This window comes from Bidens hawaiensis, unplaced genomic scaffold, assembly GCF_021521415.1.
Source record: "Bidens hawaiensis isolate Kalapana, Puna unplaced genomic scaffold, B.hawaiensis_p1.1 tig00027074_1, whole genome shotgun sequence".
Classification (NCBI taxonomy): domain Eukaryota; kingdom Viridiplantae; phylum Streptophyta; class Magnoliopsida; order Asterales; family Asteraceae; genus Bidens; species Bidens hawaiensis.
The window spans coordinates 169952-189920 of record NW_027494365.1 but is presented as its reverse complement, the minus strand read 5'-3'; the positions used below and the strand labels follow the sequence as shown (position 1 = coordinate 189920).

At 36.4% G+C, this 19969-nt stretch overlaps 2 protein-coding genes and 2 non-coding genes across 4 annotated transcripts; 2 read left to right on the top strand and 2 right to left on the bottom strand.

Annotated features, from left to right (window-relative positions):
* Positions 1-1504: 1504 nt before the first annotated feature.
* TRNAK-CUU (transfer RNA lysine (anticodon CUU)) lies at positions 1505-1577 on the bottom strand. Its single transcript has one exon. It is a non-coding gene; the product is annotated as a tRNA-Lys (tRNA).
* A 793-nt stretch (positions 1578-2370) lies between these two features.
* On the top strand, positions 2371-3361 carry LOC143574654 (chlorophyll a-b binding protein 36, chloroplastic-like). Its single transcript, XM_077059226.1, has 2 exons — positions 2371-2559; positions 2641-3361. Exons 1-2 carry the CDS (start codon positions 2414-2416, stop codon positions 3290-3292), a joined length of 798 nt encoding a protein of 265 aa, XP_076915341.1. The 5' UTR covers positions 2371-2413; the 3' UTR covers positions 3293-3361.
* Positions 3362-3705: 344 nt separating this feature from the next.
* On the bottom strand, positions 3706-3900 carry LOC143574670 (U2 spliceosomal RNA). Its single transcript, XR_013142636.1, has one exon. It is a non-coding gene; the product is annotated as a U2 spliceosomal RNA (small nuclear RNA).
* A 10851-nt stretch (positions 3901-14751) lies between these two features.
* LOC143574653 (heat shock protein 90-6, mitochondrial-like) lies at positions 14752-19775 on the top strand. Its single transcript, XM_077059224.1, has 19 exons — positions 14752-14928; positions 15407-15592; positions 15702-15775; positions 15885-16010; positions 16086-16179; positions 16251-16334; positions 16398-16541; positions 16639-16812; positions 16907-16981; positions 17068-17172; positions 17264-17404; positions 17487-17579; positions 17652-17729; positions 17799-18053; positions 18147-18249; positions 18884-19058; positions 19132-19237; positions 19315-19404; positions 19488-19775. The coding sequence occupies exons 1-19, from the start codon at positions 14821-14823 to the stop codon at positions 19695-19697; spliced, it is 2421 nt and encodes an 806-aa protein (XP_076915339.1). The 5' UTR covers positions 14752-14820; the 3' UTR covers positions 19698-19775.
* The last annotated feature ends 194 nt before the right edge of the window (positions 19776-19969 follow it).

The following is a 19969-nucleotide window of genomic DNA, read 5'->3' as shown; positions in this document are numbered from 1 at the left end:
GGTCTTCACCATGCAAAGAACAAATTCTGTCATTTGGCATCATCGTTTTGGACACCCGCTTAATAAAGTTGTAAAACTTTTGTCATCTTTTGTTTCTTTTAATTCTAGTACAAACGACAACTGTAATTCTTTTCATATTAATAAAAGTCATCGTTTGCCATTTTTATATTCGACTCTTTCATCTAATGCACCACTAGATTTAATTTTTTCTGGTGTATGGTATTCTCCGGTCACCTCATTTGATAACTACAAATATTATATTATATTATATTTGTTGACTACTTTACAAAATACATCATCATCATCATCATCATCATCATCATCATCATCATCATCATCATCATCGTACTCAGTATATCCCACCAATAGCAAAGCTATGGTAGGGTCTGAGGAGGGTAAGATGTAGGCAGCCTTACCTCTACCCCATAGGGATAGAGAGGTTGCTTCCGGTGAGACCCCCGGCTCGATAGTAGTTTTGCATCAAGCCTTAGACATAAGGCACATAGCACTCAATCATCGGGACACCGGCTGATCGGTGCATGTACCCTTATCTTTCAGCTATCAACGCCACTACATGATGCCTGATTAACCGTCCGTCACTTTTAACGTTATTTTCACGAGATTAGTAAAATAACGTCAAAATTAGTGCAATTTCACTTTTGCCCACCCGAGGGTTCACACATATATACATCATATGTGCGCACCGCAAGCAGGGCTACTACTTTACAAAATACGTATGACTTTATCCTTTGAAAGGCAAATCTGATTCTCTTTCTACATTTCTAAGATTTCAACAACTCGTTGAAATTATTTCAATCGAAAAATAAAACAATTATTTTCTGACAACAGTGGGGAATATTTAAAACTTCAACCTCATCTAATCTCTTGTGCCTCACATCACCACCTCACACACCGGAGCATAACGGTTACACAGGACACCGTCATCGACATATTGTCAAGACTAGCCTTAACTTACTATCTCACGCCAAAATACCAGTCACATTTTGGCCCTTTGATTCTACAACAGCCACCTATCTAATAAATAGGCTTCCTACACTCACTAAATAACTCATCTCCGTTGTTCCTGGCGGTTCCGGTGGCACCTTTCCACCACCCCGATGACAACTCCGTTCACCCTAATATATTAAGGGGAAAGAGGCACTCCTAACTTTTATCAAACTACCTAAAATATCAACCAACCATTTAGACATGTGGTGCAACCTCATTTTAACTAAAAACAAAACAAATGGTTGCGGCGTGTTTCCAAACCACCCAAGCTACCCGACATACTTTTCAACACTAACTAATATCACTGGGTAAAACCCTTGGTTCATGAACCCAAGTTTGAAGCCATTGCGAAACCCCGAACGGGGTGCAGCAATTGATAATACCCATGTCACAATAAAATAAATTATAATATAAAAAAAAGTTAATTAATTTGAGTGGCTAATTTTACTAATTTGCAATAAGTTTTAAAGAAAAAATCACTTATTTTTGATAAAAACGCCCACCGTGGGGCTCGAACCCACGGCCACAAGGTTAAGAGCCTTGCGCTCTACCAACTGAGCTAGACGGGCTTTTGTCTGTCAAAAGAATTGAATGATTGATATTCTGGTTTCAATGTAAGTACTTTCTATAATGGGAAAATTAAATCAGCCTTTGCTTAATCCGTTACGAAAGCAAGTCTCAATGTAAGTACTTTCTATAATGGGAAAATTAAATCAGCCTTTGCTCAATCCGTTACGAAAGCAAGTCTCAATGTAAGTACTTTCTATAATGGTGAAAAGCTTGCTGCCATGATTCAACTTGCTCAAACACTTTAGACAAACATAAAGGTTGAAACATAAAAGTATAAGGATATCCATATTTAGTAAATCGAATTAAGACCAATTTATGTCTCTATATATAGCCGCGCATATTGTTCATGGAATATACACTTTTAGAAAGGGTTGAAGGTCTACTCGAGTCAAGGCGTTCGACCTTGAGAGGTGAGGTTGAGCCACAACCCATGGGCCTGACAATCCTTAAACCAGGAGCCCAATAAAACCGGGCATAACGACTGAGTGGATATGTTTCTCGTCGTCGCGCTTGGAATTAGGCTACAATCATGATAGTTAGAAGTGGTCCTCAGCTCTAGACAAATAAGATAATGCTGCCTATTCAACAACCCAGTTTTTATTTTTCTTTTGTTTGATCTAAATAATTATAGGATGAAATATGCTAGCCAGGATCTCCATTTAACACCTCAAATCACAGCCTATATCCAATTGACCAATCAGAAAATGCTGACTTGTACACATCCTAATCCATCGAAATTCTTATATGTCCTATATATATATATATCACTATAATTCTTCATCATCTCATAAGTAATTAACTATTCCTTATTTGCCTTAAATCTTCTTATACACATATGGCAACCTCTTCAATCCAACAGTCAGCCTTTGTCGGCCAGGCCACATTAAAGCCACAAAACGAGCTTGTTCAGAAGACCGGCAGCTTCAATGGTGGACGCTTCACCATGCGCCGAACTGTCAAAAGTGCACCACAAAGCATTTGGTAAAACAAAGCTCACACATTCATATTTTTTCATTTTTTTAATTTTCCAAATTTATGTCAATATTTTAATTGGTTTAATAGGTATGGACCTGACCGCCCCAAATACTTGGGCCCGTTCTCTGAGCAAACCCCATCATACCTAACTGGTGAATTCCCCGGTGACTACGGGTGGGACACCGCTGGATTATCAGCTGACCCCGAGACGTTTGCCAAGAACCGTGAGCTCGAGGTGATCCACTCTAGGTGGGCCATGCTCGGCGCACTTGGGTGCGTTTTCCCCGAGATTCTTTCAAAGAACGGTGTGAAATTCGGTGAAGCCGTCTGGTTCAAGGCGGGCTCCCAGATTTTCTCGGAAGGTGGGCTCGACTACCTTGGGAACCCGAACTTGATCCATGCCCAGAGCATTTTAGCTATTTGGGCTTCTCAAGTTGTTCTCATGGGCCTTATTGAAGGGTACCGTGTTGGTGGGGGCCCACTCGGTGAAGGGCTTGACAAGGTTTACCCCGGAGGGTCTTTTGACCCACTTGGGTTGGCTGATGACCCGGAAGCGTTTGCTGAGTTGAAGGTTAAGGAGCTTAAGAATGGTCGGCTGGCTATGTTTTCGATGTTCGGGTTCTTCGTTCAGGCTATTGTTACTGGAAAAGGCCCGATCGAGAACTTGTTTGACCATCTTAATGACCCAGTAGCTAACAATGCTTGGGCTTATGCCACCAACTTTGTGCCTGAAAAATGAGTTGAATGATTGTGAACTTGGTTATTGTTATACACTGTTTCAAGCAAAATATTTCATATTTCAAGATTACCTTTTTATTTACCTTGTGTGGTTGACCTTGTGAATCTCTATGACTTTACATTGCAAGCTAACCATCATTGGAGTTTATTGAGCTACACACCTAGCAGCAGAGGCGAAAAGTGAGACGATAATTAACGGATCCAAATGTTTTTGTATGATCTCCAGCGTTCCATCAAACTCAAGTCTCATCATCATACCCTTAACGTAACAGACCACCTAGGATTTTATTAAAACATCATTTTTATAATAGCGGTAACAAATTTGCATTGTATACGATTTGTAACATTTGTTTATCATATAGATGATTCTGATAAAAACTAAACTTCACCAGCAACAAATTTAACTATGATATTGAGGGGTGGGCCAGGCCTTAGTTGTAGTGTAAGACCAAGGTGACGCTTAAAGACCCAAGCAGCAAGCTACTTTGAAGGCCTTCCTCCATAAAAAATAAGATTAATATCGAGTGAGCCGATGGCTCACATATCAGATATTAAACTGATACGAATAGATACTACACTTGATCTTAACCAAAAGGCCGAGAAAGGTATGCTTTCTTTCCCCTTTGGTCGCTGATTATTTAGGCTGTTTATTCCTCCTTATTTCTTCACTCAGCCAATGTGGGACGGTGAGTGACTTTGCTCTTTGTATTTCCATCTTTCAAGATTTAAGACCATCAATAAAGCAATTATTAATATATGATAAAACTAACCCCTAAAGATCACAAAGTGTTCATCAACTGATGTACAACATTCCAAAAATAAAACAGAAAACATTTGTTAAACTGACTCCATCAAACTGTTGACATTTTAAAACACATCAACTCTCTCCAAGGTGAAGTCTTGGAGTTTGTCGAAGCACGAAATGAATCTTACCTGATCCATGACGATGTTTCCACGGATTTTCGAGATGAACGAACCACGTCTTGATCTTCTTCTTCTGCGGCTGCGCCTGGTGACCTGCAATGCTGAGACCTGCAATGGTTTCGGGGGTGTGGAGGTGACTGCTAAGATATCCTGAGGATTTCTTGTTTACAGACACAAAAAGTGGTGGTGGCTCTTATTGAGCGTGACCTATGATAAGGAGGTGGAGACCTCCTTATATAGAGTCTCATGGCCACCATCATGGTACCCTAATGGGCCTAGCCCAGTTAGGGTTACCTCCACAAAACCCACTCGGCCCAATAACATTGTATTAGTCCATGCGATAAAGTAGGCCAAACATAATAGATTTAGGGTCGTAGAACCGGGTTTTAGTACCATACCCCTACATAAACAAAAATTCAAATGAAATTAATGGGTTAAAATTAAGTTGCCCAAACAGAACAAACAAAAACCTAAATGGGCCAAAAGTCACTCATATATGTAATTTAAGAAAGCTTTTCAGATTCAAATCTTTGCAGCATTTAAGCATCGCCATGCCTTTGTACTATAGCCTTGGTTTGGCTCACCCCTCTAAACCATAGCTAAACATGTTGAATTATTTGTGTAAACGCTTAAAATTAGCATAATTCCATATGCTATAACCTTCATTGGTGTGTTGACATTCTGTTGTTGACCAGGTCATTATAAAGAAGCAAAGAATTGAATGTGATAGGATGAGTGCCACATCCTAAAAAATACACATTTTGATCCATTTTGCACCTCTAATAATTGCTCAAAAGATGGTTAGCTTGGAGTGCAAAGTAAAGTAAAAAAAGATAATATTGAAATGTTAAATCTTTTGCTGTAATAATAATAATAATAATAATAATAATAATATAATCACACTTACAATCATTCAGCTCACTTTCCTGGCACAAAGTATCATAAGCCCAAGCATTGTTAGATATCGGATCACTAAGATTAGTGGTGTTCAAAATAATCAGAATTCATATTTAAAATATCCGAAAATCTAAATTCGAATTGTCCAAAAATTTCGATCTTTCATATTTGGATTGTGATTTTGAAATATTTTTGGGTAGTTCGGATATCCGAGCTATCCTAAATATTTTTTTAATTGTTAATAATAAATATTATTTATAAATTTCGGATAATTTTTCGGATACTTACCCCAAAATAGCATATCTAAATTATAAGAAAGCCTAGAGTTACCACAACTGCGGAATTTGCTCCTTTTAAATTTTTATTTGTTAGAGTATGTAAATAAATCGCGAATACGATCCAAATAATAAAAGCCCAAGTTTCCTTTGGATCCAACTCCAATATGATCAATATAGGATAAATCTTCGGGATGGATAGAAATAGAAAGCAATTTTCAATGGTTTGCTCATGTACAACTGCAAAGTAAGAAACATTAAAATTGGATTAAGTAGACCACTTTTTAGTCATTCATTGAATGATAAATCACTACAACTGACGGAGATACGCGATTTAAATAACGGAAATTCCAATATTTGAATCCAAATTTGTCTATGAAGAGCGGATCTAATTGTATTAGTATCTATAATTAATTTCTTCTGTGTAATACTAATCGATAGAGCCGCATTGGTAAGTGCAGCCTTGGAACATACTACAGCCCCATGTGGCGAAGAGCCGACATCGAAGTGCCAAACCTTCCCGTCGATGTGAGCTCTTGGGGAAGATCAGCCTGTTATCCTAGAGTAACTTTTATCTATTGAGCAACAGCCCTTCCACTCAGAAACATCGGATCACTAGGCCGACTTTCATCCCTGCTCGACAGGTGGGTCTTGTAGTCAAGCTCCCTTTTGCCTTTACACTCAAGGGCCAATCTCTGTCTGGCCCGAGGAAACCTTTGCACGCCTTCGTTACCTTTTAAGAAGCCTACGCCCCATAGAAACTATCTACCCGAGACTTTCCCTTGACTCGTACGTCCTGACAAAAGGCTAGAAAATTTACGGATAATTTAGATAATGTTTTGGATATTCGGATATTCAAAATATTTTTAAAATAGTTGGGAGAGTTGGTGCAGGTTCAACTTTATTAATCTTTCATTGTAATTATGGTTTGTGTTCTCTTTTTGTGTTTGTTAGTTCATATCTTGTTGGTTCAAGTGGGTTCCTAGGTACTTGCTAGAATTCCCATGTTTTCTTTTTAATACAATTTTGCCTTTCAGAAAAAAAAAAAAAACATAAATGAATTGTGAAGTTATCCTACCATTTTCTGTTTTAAATCAAAAGGTTTGACTTCTTTATATATATATATATATATATATATATATATATATATAGAGAGAGAGAGAGAGAGAGAGGGATAATTTGAAAACTTTGTTAAGTTTTAAGAATTTAAAAACTTCATGCTTGACCACACATTTAATTAAATAGATTATATAATGTGATTAAAATTAAATGTGATTAAAAAATTAAAGTATGAGAGAAAATAAAGATGTACAGTGATTACACTAATTTAAATGTCCGTTACACTTATGTAATAAGTCGACTCGGTGCGTAAAAAATTCTGTAATTTTTTTACGTACATGTAACCTACATATATTACGTATGTGTAAAAAAATTGTTACGTTGAGTTCTTTCAAGTTCTTAAAACTCAAAATGCTTCTCAAAAGAAATTGTTATATGCTTGATAACGGGAGTATGTCATGTAGTAGGTACTATTTGCTAGATAGTTACTTAATTGCACCTTAATCGTATCTAATGGCCATTCTGGTAGACTTTGATGCTTAAGTTTAGGTTTGGTTCGATAAAATATCCATGATTGTCTTAGCTGTTACATATGGATTTAAAAATTGTACAATTGTGCAAAGATTTTTGATCATCTAATCTCAAGGTTCATGTCAAGTTAGGGTGTTCTGGTTCGGTAAAACCATAATGAAGCATGGTAAGGCGGCTTCAAAGCTTTGAAAGTGTGGGTTCTATTTTAATCATATTAACTAATAAAATTGTCACACTTTATTTTTCCTGGTAAGTATTGAGGCATCGGTAATCGCGGTTTTTGTGTTCTCTGTGTTTAATTAAAATAACCTAAAAGCATTTTGTAAAAATAATCTCTGATTCTGATTCCATTGCAAAGTCTTTTTCAGGACGAAAAAGGATAAGTGTGGGGATGTGATAGTTGTGTAAAAGTTATGTATTTTATTATATTAATTAGTTATAATTAGTTAAATAAATGAATGAACATTGATACCTCAAGCATCTTTACGTGTTTCAGGGCATCGGACGTTATAGAGGCTTAAGGGGTTGATTTACGACCTTGGAATGAAGGCTTAGAAGTGCAGGAATAGGTTTGCACGCTTCACGAGGCAGAAATAACAAAAAAAAATTATGGCTGTTGCTTTTGCACGAAGGACCCTTGAAGATGCTGGTTCATGCTACGCGAGCTAAGACAATTCTAACCCCGACCATTTTGTCCTTCCCTCTACTCGAACCACCTTAAAACGAAGAAAATTAACCATAATCACTATATAAACATATTTAAGCCCCCATTCGTCATACCACTTGTTCCAAAGGCTGAAGAAGGACCTGAAGACGATTATCTACCATCCCGAAGCTTTCGGTTCAGCCCTTGATCACATGTTCTTCAAGATAAGTTGTTTTAACGTTATGTCGATGCCCGGCTAAACTCGTGTGTTCATTCTAGGCTAGGGTTTGTGTAATTTGACTTATGACCAGATTCGTTGTGCTTAAAGGTTAAGTATTTGATTAAGTTTCATGATTTGATCTTGTTTTATTATTGCTTTGATTGTTCAAACAGTTCATGTTCTTGATTATTAATTACCACATCACTTGTTTGGTTTTGTTCATCAACACTTAGGATTAGGCTCTTGTGTCATTGGACTGGTAATCATCATGGTATTGTAACTTAATTGGTTTTCATAACATAAACTGGTAATTAGGTAGACTAAGTTCAGTTGTGTCAACAATTCGGTTAATTATCGTTTACCATCACAATCAAACTAATAGGTCTAGTAATTACTACGCAATCAAGTCAGGTGAATATGTGATTAAGTTGAAGGCTATATTACCCGAACCTAGAGTGAATGTCTTTCATCATTATTATTTGAAAATTTAAAAGTAATCGTTTAGTTTTATTATTAATCTTTCAAACCGCTTAACATCGTTTGTCTGCCTTAGTTAAATAATTAATTAATTTAGCATAGAAACTAGTTGCACTTTCCTTGAGTCCCTGTGAAGATGACCTTACTTACCCGTACTAGTATAGGTATTTAAGTCACTAAAATTAATTGTTTGAGTAGACCATGACAGCCTACGTCAGGCAACTCACGTGGTGGAGGTGAGTTTTACCAGTTTAGGCCGGCTTTCTATTTTTGTTTTGAGGTTAACATGTGTACCAAAATTTCAGAATTTATGATAAATGATTTTCTCAACTACAATCCAATTATATGAGTTTATGTGTATTGCACGATTAATTATTACATGCTTAATTGTCATTAGTATGATCATAAGACGTCCGAGTAAACTTGTTTGAAATAGCTAGTGTCATGGTGAAAATACTTTTTTGTTTTATTAGTTGTTAATGTCGCCCGAGTAAATGTAAGGCCCCGTTCCCGGTGCCCAACGTTGGGTGTTGGATTTACTCATAAACACAGTTCTAAATATCAGAGTTAATTAAAACTTTCGCGGATTAATTAAAAACATCAACCAATATATTACAAAACACAAATCTTGTCGTAACATAAGTCAACTTGTCTTAAACATAACATAATAATTCATAATATTTCTTCCCAAGATGTCAGTCTTCCAGTCTGTCACACCCCCAAATTTCGACTAACGGAGTTTTACTGCGAGGCGTGTGACATACCAGGATCTAGCTCATTCGTTATATCAAACAACCAAATTAAGGTATTCAAAACATTTATTTAAGTCTCATTCAAAATTGAGAAAACAAAATCCAAACCGACAATTTAAAAGTGTTGCGGAAGCGTTAAAGTAAGTGCCTTAAGATAAACAATAAATCATGTGTTTGAACACACACAGGCCATCATATATAAACAATGTGAAATAAAAGATCATGCGACAAGTGTGCTCTAGACATATGCAATGCAACCTGCTCCTTAGCACACCTAGCAACCTGCGCAAGTATAAATACTCAAGAGTCAACACGAGGTTGGTGAGTTCATAAGTTGTAGGAAAAAGTAATGTATATAGTATAGATAGTATACGTAGTATAAGTAGTGTATGCAGATTTAGCTCTTTTCAAATATACCAGGGTAGCTAACCCATTTACAAACTACTAGACGTTTGAACCGAAGCTGACTGTCTGTATGCCTTCTTACCAGGTCTATCACAAAACACTGGCAATGTATGTTAGGACAATTTACACCTGTCCGATCTCAAGTCGAGTTATAGCAGGTGGGGTTTGTCAAACCTAGTAGTACTACTTAAATTTCCCCGCGATCTCATCCTAACGGTTCAAGGTATGTAAGGACTTTAAGTGATATGAGGGCATCTAGTATACACTTGTGATACATAAGAAACTACATAAATCCAAAGTAAGTCGCTGGGTTTTCATCCAGAAACCAGTATGTAAGTATGTCCATGTTTTCAATCCAGAAAACAAGTAAGTCGCTGCGTTTTTATCCAGAAAACCAATATGTAAGTATGTCCATGTTTTCAATCCAGAAAACAAGTAAGGAAATGTTTGTTGTTTTCAATCCAAAAAACAAGTATACGAAAATAGTTTTGTTGTTTTCGATCCAGAAAACAAGTATACGAAAATAGTTTTGTTGTTTTCAATCTAGAAAACAACTAGGGAAAAAGCATGAATTCACCTGGTGACGCGTGTAATGGACTTTTCTCAAACCAAGGTATGCACTTGACTCTTTAACTGCTACCTAGTACAAGTGTTTATGTTATGAGAATGTGTTTAACAACACAAGACTCTAAGACTCATGTATGGACACACACACAAACACAAACTTGACCCAACGACTTGTTGGTGATATTAAGTAGTGTCAACTGTAATAAAAGTCCTAACATGTATCCACACATCATTTCATGGCAAAGCAACCAAATATTCATCATACAACCTAACTCATGATCATTCAGTAAACGAGGCAGATTCTAGCATGTACAAACTGATTTTATTCACTATGCAAAACTCAAAGATAAATTCTACAAAATTTCTCATAGTATAATATATGGATTAGGTTTCTCAAACAATTTTTATTATATTTTTATCATATATGAAAAGGTTACAATAATTCAGTCATTGCAGATAGGTACAAACAGTTCAGCAGATTGCGCAACAAAAATTATTTTCATCGTTATCTCAACTCATTTATCCAAATTATGCAAGGACAATTGGGTTGTCTCCTAAATTCATTATACTAACTTCCAGAAGTGGAACCAACCCAGTTGGCTTTGTCAATCTCAAGTTATGATGTCGGGAAGTTAGACCAGAAAACATCTTCCCAAATCAGATTTTAGACATGAAATATTGTAAAATCATAAAACCTATATTCTATATATCCAAAATTTACAATTCATAACTTTCTGGAAACTAGACTCAATGAACTATATCCTAGAATCAAGAATATATTAAAAACAATCGTTTATCATCAAGTTACAGTCGAAACAATAAGCAAGTACAAAGCTGTCAGCATTCTGATTTCAACAAAGATTGATCAATAATCATGTATACGACAACCCTAACGTTCTACCACACCAATAAACGAACCAACATCATTACAACCATCATAAAACCTCTATATTACAGAAATATTTCATATCTTATTAGGGTTTTTCAACACGAACAATAGACAAGCACGTAAACGAGTTGTTATCGATTAACCACTTACAATTAACGATCATACAATGATGTTGATGACCCCTAATCTTCCTAATCACCCACAAGCTCCCAAAGTGACCCAAGAACTTATATTTTTCGTCCAATGACGGCTGGAAAGGGTTATGGGGTGATTAGGGTTTGAAAAATAGGTTTTAAAGAAAATTTCCCGACCTGGTCGTCCCCCGAGCCGCGCGGAGGCTGAAGCCTCGGCCTACGAGACGCGCGGCGAGCTTAATTCTTTTTTACACTAGACTTTTAATACTAATTATAATATGGAAAAGCATTAACACCAAATCACTTAACATGCAATAATTAAATCATACAAGTTATTAACGTAACCGGTTCGACATTAATCACCAACGCTTACAACGGGACTCATGTGTGTGACTTGTTACCGACTCGTGTAAATGTTATCGTGATATGTTAATATAATGGAGTTGGGTTTACGGTGTTAACGTGGAAGAGTGAGGTGTCACACAGTCCCTACCATGTGCCATTCTCAAGCCAGCTCCTTTAACCTATTTACCTGCGTGCATACTAAAATTCAACTACGCAGAGTGAGTTCTAGTTAAGCAGGTAACATACATTACATTCGCATTCTTACACATGTATATGTATCCGAAGACACATGTTACATTCGTACTTTAACTTACTTTCATTATTTTATACATGCATAACCATTCTACGTTTTGAAGAGCCATTCGCCCTATAACCTTCGCAGATATTATTAGGGTCTGCAACCCTAAGTTAGTGAAGTCCCTAAAGAACGAGGGTCCGGGGGCAGCGCCCCTGGTAGCATGTAAAACCAATCGCATGAGAACATTTTAGTCGCATCGCATGGGGAAACGCTTCGCATCGCATGAGAAAACAATTCGCATCGCATGGATGCAAAACGAATCGCATCGCATGGAAAACGAATCACATCTCACTCTTTAAATGAATCGCATCGCATGGTTGCAAAACGAATCACATCGCATTCTTTAAATGAATCGCATCGCATGGCTATGCGATGCGATTCTGTACCGTGCGATCTACCGTGCAATCAGAATCTCCTATTCTTCATTTTTACCATTTTAAAGCCATTTTCCTTCGTGACTCTTCCTTATGACTCAATTTTACTCTTTTTATGGGTTTTGGGTCGTACCAACTTTGTCTATACGCGTTTTACAATGTCTGAAGATCACCTTTTTGTCCTTTATCGCACCCGGTGGGTTACGGCCTACCAAGTTTATGTTTTTATTACATCCCACAGCCCGATCTACCATTATATCAGTTTACATGTCGAAACCGACCTTAAAACTTAACCTTTTTAACCAAAATCACCTTATGGTCTCGGGTTCGGATCTGAACAACCCATGGATATTAGAAGTGTTTCTTGTTGTTTTAAGATGTTGAATCACGAAATTTGTCCTTCCTTTGGCTCGGATTTGGATCCGGGTGTTAGAGAGAGAAAGTGTGTGTAGGGAGGATGGAGATGGAAAATGAGGAGTATTTGGAGAATTTGGGGCTTAAATACTCCACCCTTTGGGCCTAAAGCCCGCAACCACTCTCTCAAGCCCATTCATAAGTCCTAGGCCTAACACTAATCTCTTTATACTTAACAAAAATTGAATAACGACACACACAATAATTACTGAAATTCTCTTTTGTTTATTATTCTCAAAATACGGATGTTACAGTAAACTTGACCGAACTAGTGTCATGGTGAAAGACTTATTTGCTTAATTAATTGTTATTAATACCGCATCCGCATAAGAATTGTCTTTTATAAATACTAATATATATTAAATCTTGTGTTTTGCTCACTCAACATATGTTGTTGATATATATATGTATGTATGTATATATATATATACACACATATTTACGTTTTTTACAGGTGTGTTTGTTAGATGATTGAAGTTTGAAGCTAGTAGATTGACCTTGGGATAAAAATAATATGACTATTAACATGAGGCTTAATAAGAATTGAGCTTATGTTAGAAGTCCTACTAATGAAAGTAAAAAATAGCGAGCCTTATCAATTTAATTTAAATTTAATATTTAACCTAAAAGTTGGGTTTGGACTTAGTTTAAAGAATGAAAACCAAAATACTAAAAAAAAAGAAAAATTAGAGTAAATTGCGGTTTTCGTTCCTGTGGTTTGTCTAAATCTGCGATTTTAGTCCACTAATTTCAAATTTACCATTTTCGTCCCTGTGGTTTCATTTCACTTGCAATTAAACCCGAATTCATTAACCCCGTTAAGTCTGGTTGTTAAACCCATAAGCGTGCCCTTCACATGAGGGGCAGTTTTGTCATTTTTCTCCCCAAATAAACCCCAGCCCTAATTCGTAAGCCCCGTCATATGAGGGGCTGAGGTGTATTTGAGGATAAAAGGACAAAACTGCCCCTCACGTGAAGGTCACGCTGATGGATTTAACAACCAGACTTAACGGGATTGTGAATTTGGGTTTAATTGCAAGTGAAATGAAACCACAGGGACGAAAATCCCAAATTTGAAACTATTTGACTAAAACCGCATATTTGGACAAACCACAGGGACGAAAACCGTAGTTCACTCGAAAAATTAAGTGTGAAGCAAGATTTAATCTTGGGCAAACTAACTTGGTGAAGGTGAGTTTTACCAGTTTAGCCACATTAATATTACTAAATTGCAATAGTTTGTATATAATAATTAATATACATGAATGTTGGCAAATAGTTCTGGGCCTAAATAACTATTGGGCCTTGGCCATCGGCCTCTCTGCCCACCCTATGGGTCGGGCCTGACAATGACAAATGGTTTATAACTGATTTTAACTTTGATGATAGATTTCTACTTTTCTTTTATGACGAGAGGTGATTTGCAAAGAGGTGTATAGTGTCGGAAGAGGAAGATACGGTGGTTACTTCGTTTTTATATTATCATAGTAAGTTATGGTTTAAATATGTAGTTTTCTGAGTAATGATACTTTCATCACTTTTAATCTAGTTGAGATACATCTCATAATTCCACTAATTTTTTTTATTAAAAGTAAAGACATTTTAGTTATTTATTTTATGTACGATATATAATCTTTTAAAACGTACAATAATCATATACACCAACAATGTCTATATTCTTTCTCTATCAACCTCTATCATGTCTCTCTACCACAAACTCTAGCAACCAAGAATTCTAGCAGCCAAGAACTACGACAACCAACCATGTGACTTATAAGCTTTTATGACAACAAATTTCCATGAGTTATAACTTTTGTTATCGTTAAAATATGACATGTTACAAAAAAAATATATATCAACAAATATCCATATCTTATACTTGAATCAAAAGAACCACACTCGTCTAATTTAAATTATCAGTCTCACTAGTCGCTATGGGTGAGCAAACGAACCGGATCTGTTTAATGGAATTCTTAAAACCCAAAAATTGACCTTATTGTAAATTATTAGGTCAAATATCTTGTGGATATTTCCTAGTTACAGCCATATAAAGACCTGACCCGAACACAGTTAATGGCATTCTTAGAACCCGGGGACTCAATCCTATTATATTACAACCGGTGTGATCGATTCAGGTATCACGAGTCATGTGGGTTTAAAAAAAATACAAAAATAAAAACATCTGAACATCTATCGGGTTGAACCAGTAGTATCAATCTCCAGAAGGTTCTCTAAACCCCTATAATAATAATACCTTCAAACCCTACCTAAACCCTTGATCCATCCATTCAGCCACCACTCTCCTTCGTCTCTGTCACAAGTATGCACCGGCTATCACGGCGTTCCGTCAACTCTCTCCTACGCTACGGCGGCCATCTCCGCCGCGACGCCGTGGCAGCCGCCGCGGTTTCCCCCAATTTCAACGATTCGGTATGATTTTTTGTATATGTATGTATTGCTAGTCGCCGTTCCAGAAATGAATGCGATTGATGTTTAATGTACTTTTTTATGATCTCCAGTTAATGATTTTGCAAATGGTTTTTGTTAGGGGCTCGCTTCGGTTACTAGCTGAAACCGAAACCCAAGTCATTGGTTAATCTACTTTTTTAACCAATAGGTTTTCGGTTAATTGGTTCGGTTCAGTTAATAACCAAAACTGAACGTTGGCTAAATAAAATGGAGATATAAAACATGATACACATGAAATGAATGTATAAAAGCAGGAAATGTACGAAAATACGAATGGTTTGGTTCGGTTAATTTCGGTTAACCGAAGGTAAAAAAGATAGCTGATATTCGGTTTGGATTCGTTGGTTTTTGTTTCGGTTGTTGCTCACTTTTAGTTTTTCTCATCAGTTAGGTTAGAGTATTTGTCAGATTGCATTATTGATGTACTTGACACTAACAGGATGTTAAGAGGGATGCTAGTGGGAGATGGTATTCGGTTTTAGCCCCTGCATCATACAGTGGGCCTGCTTCCACTAAGCCTTTGAAATCGGTTAACATGCTTCCATCTGGGAGGCGGTTTGAGTCGACTGTTTCAGACTTTCAGAGACCTGATGCACCTGTGAAAAAATATGAGTATCAAGCAGAGGTGTGTGATTAGTGCCTAAAGTTTACTCCTTTTTTTTTCTAATATAAATAAATTTGAATTAGTTTGTTATTCATAGTTATTGTTATCTTGATGATATGTTCTGCTGCAGGTAAGTCGGCTTATGGATCTTATTGTTAACAGTCTATATAGCAACAAGGAGGTGTTCCTTCGTGAACTTATCAGGCAAGTTTCTAAATTTATCAGCAAATTTGTAATGTAGTGTGTTATTATGTTTATCCAATCTGCATATAATCTAACAATGTGCACCGATAAAAAAACTTTTATATGTCAGCAATGCAAGTGACGCGTTGGACAAGTTGCGTTTCCTTAGTGTTACAGAGCCACAGCTTTTGGAGGGTGCTCCTGAACTTGACATACGCATTCAAACTGATCAAGAAAATGGAATAATCACTCTCACGTAAGACTCGCAGCTTCTAAGAACATTAGTTGAAATGATGCATGAGTACTTTTTTAATGTTGATGCTATATACAGGGACTCTGGTATTGGTATGACGCATCAAGAGCTTGTTGATTCTCTAGGAACAATTGCTCACAGTGGAACTGCAAAGTTTCTTAAAGCTTTGAAGGTTAGTTAACATGAGTCAATATCTTTACTAAATAAGCATCAGATACTTATACAAACTATTGAATATGGCAGGATAGCAAAGATGCTGGTACCGACAGCAATTTGATTGGTCAATTTGGTGTGGGATTTTATTCAGCCTTTTTGGTTGCTGATAAGGTATGGTGTTTACCTTTAACCATTTATACTCTTCATTTGTCTCATTGTTTATGCTGCTAACAGGTGGTGGTCTCAACAAAGAGTCCCAAATCTGATAAGCAATATGTTTGGGAAGGAGAGGCCAATTCAAGCTCTTATATTGTCCGAGAAGAAACCGATCCTGATAAACTTATTCCGAGAGGAACTTCTATCCAATTGCATCTAAAGGTCAAATATAGAAACTTCCATTTTTATATAATCTTTTGTTTGCTTTTTTATTATCAGTGTTAGTACTAGTATTAGTGAATAATTTATTTGTACTCAGCGTGATGAAAAACATTTTGCTCATCCCGAGAGAATTGAGAGACTTGTAAAGAATTATTCTCAGTTTGTGTCGTTCCCGATTTACACATGGCAAGAAAAGGGCTACACAAAAGAGGTTGAGGTTGATGAGAATCCAACTGAGGCCAAGAAGGACGGGACTGATGACGGTGTTGAGGTGAGCAATGAATCTTTTAGTTTTGAATTCTTGTTGCTCAAGGTAAAAGATTTAACTTAACTACCATAAAATGGTTTTTTTTTTGTTGCAACAGAAAAAGAAGAAAACTAAAAAAGTTGTTGAGAAATACTGGGATTGGGATCTCACTAATGAGACACAGCCTATATGGGTGAGTTTTTTATGTGATGTTTAATTGTTTATATAACGAGCATAAACTGTTTGTAAAGATGTGTATCTCAAGGTCTTTTTTCGCAGCTTCGGAACCCTAAGGAAGTTACAACAGAGGAATATAATGAATTCTACAAGAAGACATTCAATGAGTACTTAGAACCTTTAGCATCTTCACACTTTACAACAGAGGTGAAATACAATACTTTGATCTTTTTTTTTTTGTTTTTTAACTATGACTCTGTGAGCAAGATAACATTTTCACAATTATATAAACTTGCAGGGTGAGGTTGAGTTCAGATCAATTCTCTATGTGCCCGCTATCACTCCAATGGATAAGGGAGACATTGTGAATCCAAAAACCAAGAATATAAGACTATATGTCAAACGTGTTTTCATTTCAGACGACTTTGATGGAGAACTGGTATGTATTTTGTTGAAGAAAACCTTTCTAGTTTTGAGTTGTTTTTCAACCACTTATTGACTTTTATTTACTTTTGGAGTAGTTTCCACGATATTTAAGCTTTGTCAAAGGTGTTGTTGACTCTAATGATCTTCCTTTGAACGTATCACGTGAAATTCTTCAAGAAAGCCGCATCGTAAGTACAACTGGCATTTTTTTTTTTAAATTGTTTTTAAAGTGTATTGATTTTAATATTCATATTCAAAAGGTGCGGATAATGAGGAAACGATTGGTTCGGAAGGCGTTTGACATGATTCAAGGCATATCCGTGAGTGAGAACCGAGAGGTAAATCATCTTCTTTCTCATCGCGTATGTTATTTAGATTACTTAATTTTTAAACTAAACTTTTATTAGGACTACGAGAAATTCTGGGAGAATTTTGGTAAGCATTTGAAATTGGGATGCATTGAAGACCGTGAAAATCACAAGCGTCTCGGTCCATTGCTTCGATTCTTTTCTTCGCAGAGTGAAGAAGAGATGATTAGTTTGGATGAATATGTTGAGAACATGAAACCTGACCAAAAAGATATCTATTATATCGCTGCTGACAGTGTCACAAGTGCAAAAAACACACCATTTTTGGAGAGATTATACGAGAAAGATCTCGAGGTACAACTTTTTTCCTTTATTTGGTGGTTTTTATTTTGTTATTTATGCTGTTAGTGAAGACTGCCGCTAAATTTTTTATGGGATTTGTTACAGGTGCTGTTCCTTGTTGATCCAATTGATGAAGTTGCTGTCACAAATCTCAAATCATATAAAGAAAAGAACTTTGTTGACATCAGCAAGGAAGATTTGGACATTGGTTAGTCTTCTAATATCTGTATTTTCCATTTCTCAAAAGGTTAATCTAAAACCTACACGTCTACACACTTGAGCTAATCCATTTAGCATTGATATTTAGAACCACTAATTAGGCCTGTAAATGTCCAAAAGAACATGAACATGTAACATGAACATGTCATGTTCATGTAACTTTAACCGAACAAATGATCGAACATGAACGGAATATTTGTGTTTGTCTACTAAGAAAATGAATGTGTTCATTAACGTTTGTTTGTTATTAGTATAAGCAAACGGTTCACGTGCGTAAACGAACAAATATAACTGAAGATGAATGAACAAATACAAACGGACAAAACTGAGCAAACATCAATTAAAAGTTATGAATTCGTCGGGTTTAAAAAATTAATAAAAGTAGTCTAAATTGTATTGGGCTTGACAATTTAAATGAATACATAAACGACCTAAATTAACAAGCATAACTGAACGAAGGAGATGTGTGTTCATGTTTGTTCGCTTAACTAAATGAACTAAAAGTTTAGTTCATGTTCATTCGTTATTAAATAAACAAACTTCCCGGCGAATGGTTCGCTAAGCATTCAGTTTGTTTACAGGCCTAACGACAGTTGATGTTTTTCTTTATGTTAAATTACTAGGTGACAAGAATGAGGAGAAGGAAAAAGAGATGAAGCAAGAATTTGGACACATCTGTGATTGGATGAAGAAACGATTGGGTGATAAAGTTGCAAGTGTCCAAATTTCAAATCGCCTTAAAACATCGCCTTGTGTTCTTGTATCTGGAAAATTTGGTTGGTCTGCGAACATGGAGAGGTGAGTTATCTTTGTATTCAAGTTTGAACAAATCGCGGTTTTCTTAATGTGTTTTTATTATGTAATCTTTTAGGTTGATGAAGTCGCAAACAGTTGGTGACACATCTAGTCTGGACTTCATGAGAAGCAGGAGAGTGTTTGAGATCAATCCTGAGCATCCTATTATTCAGACATTGAGTGTATGGTTTTTATTTTCTCAAACTGCAATTTTGACATTATTTTTTTAAAATTATTTACCGGTGCACGCATGATGCAGGCTGCTTGCAAGAGCAATGGTGATGATGAAGAAGCCCTTAGAGCTATTGATCTTTTGTACGATACTGCATTGATTTCTAGTGGTTTCACTGTAAGTTATCTATTCTTCATGCCTATATTCATGACGCCTGGCATAATTTTTAATTAAAATTTATGGTGTTTCAAATGTTGCAGCCTGAGAGTCCATCACAGCTTGGTGGGAAGATTTATGAAATGATGAGCATGGCTTTGTCAAACAAATGGTCACTACCTGAACAGCCAGCTTTCAACATGCACAACTCACAGCCACAGGAGGCAGAGATTGTGGCTGAAGCGACTGAACCACAACCAACCCTTGAAGCAGAGGTGGTTGAGCCGGTTGAAACCACTGCTTCTCAGAAATGATGCTTGCACGTCGAGTCAAGTTGAAACCAGGGCTCTGGAATAATGTGGCTAGAGAGGTCTAGCGTTTGATATTTCTGTTTTTGCAGTCTGAAGGGGAAACAAACACGAATGTAGAGTGAGATACCAGAAAGGGAATTGATTTTGAATATTGGTTAAATTTGCAATGAGCTAGTTATTTATTTAAGTGTCTTGATGTCAGTTAATGTGCTAAATTGAGTACCGTGTATAATACAAACAGATAAAGTTGAAACCAGAGCTCTGGAATAATGTGA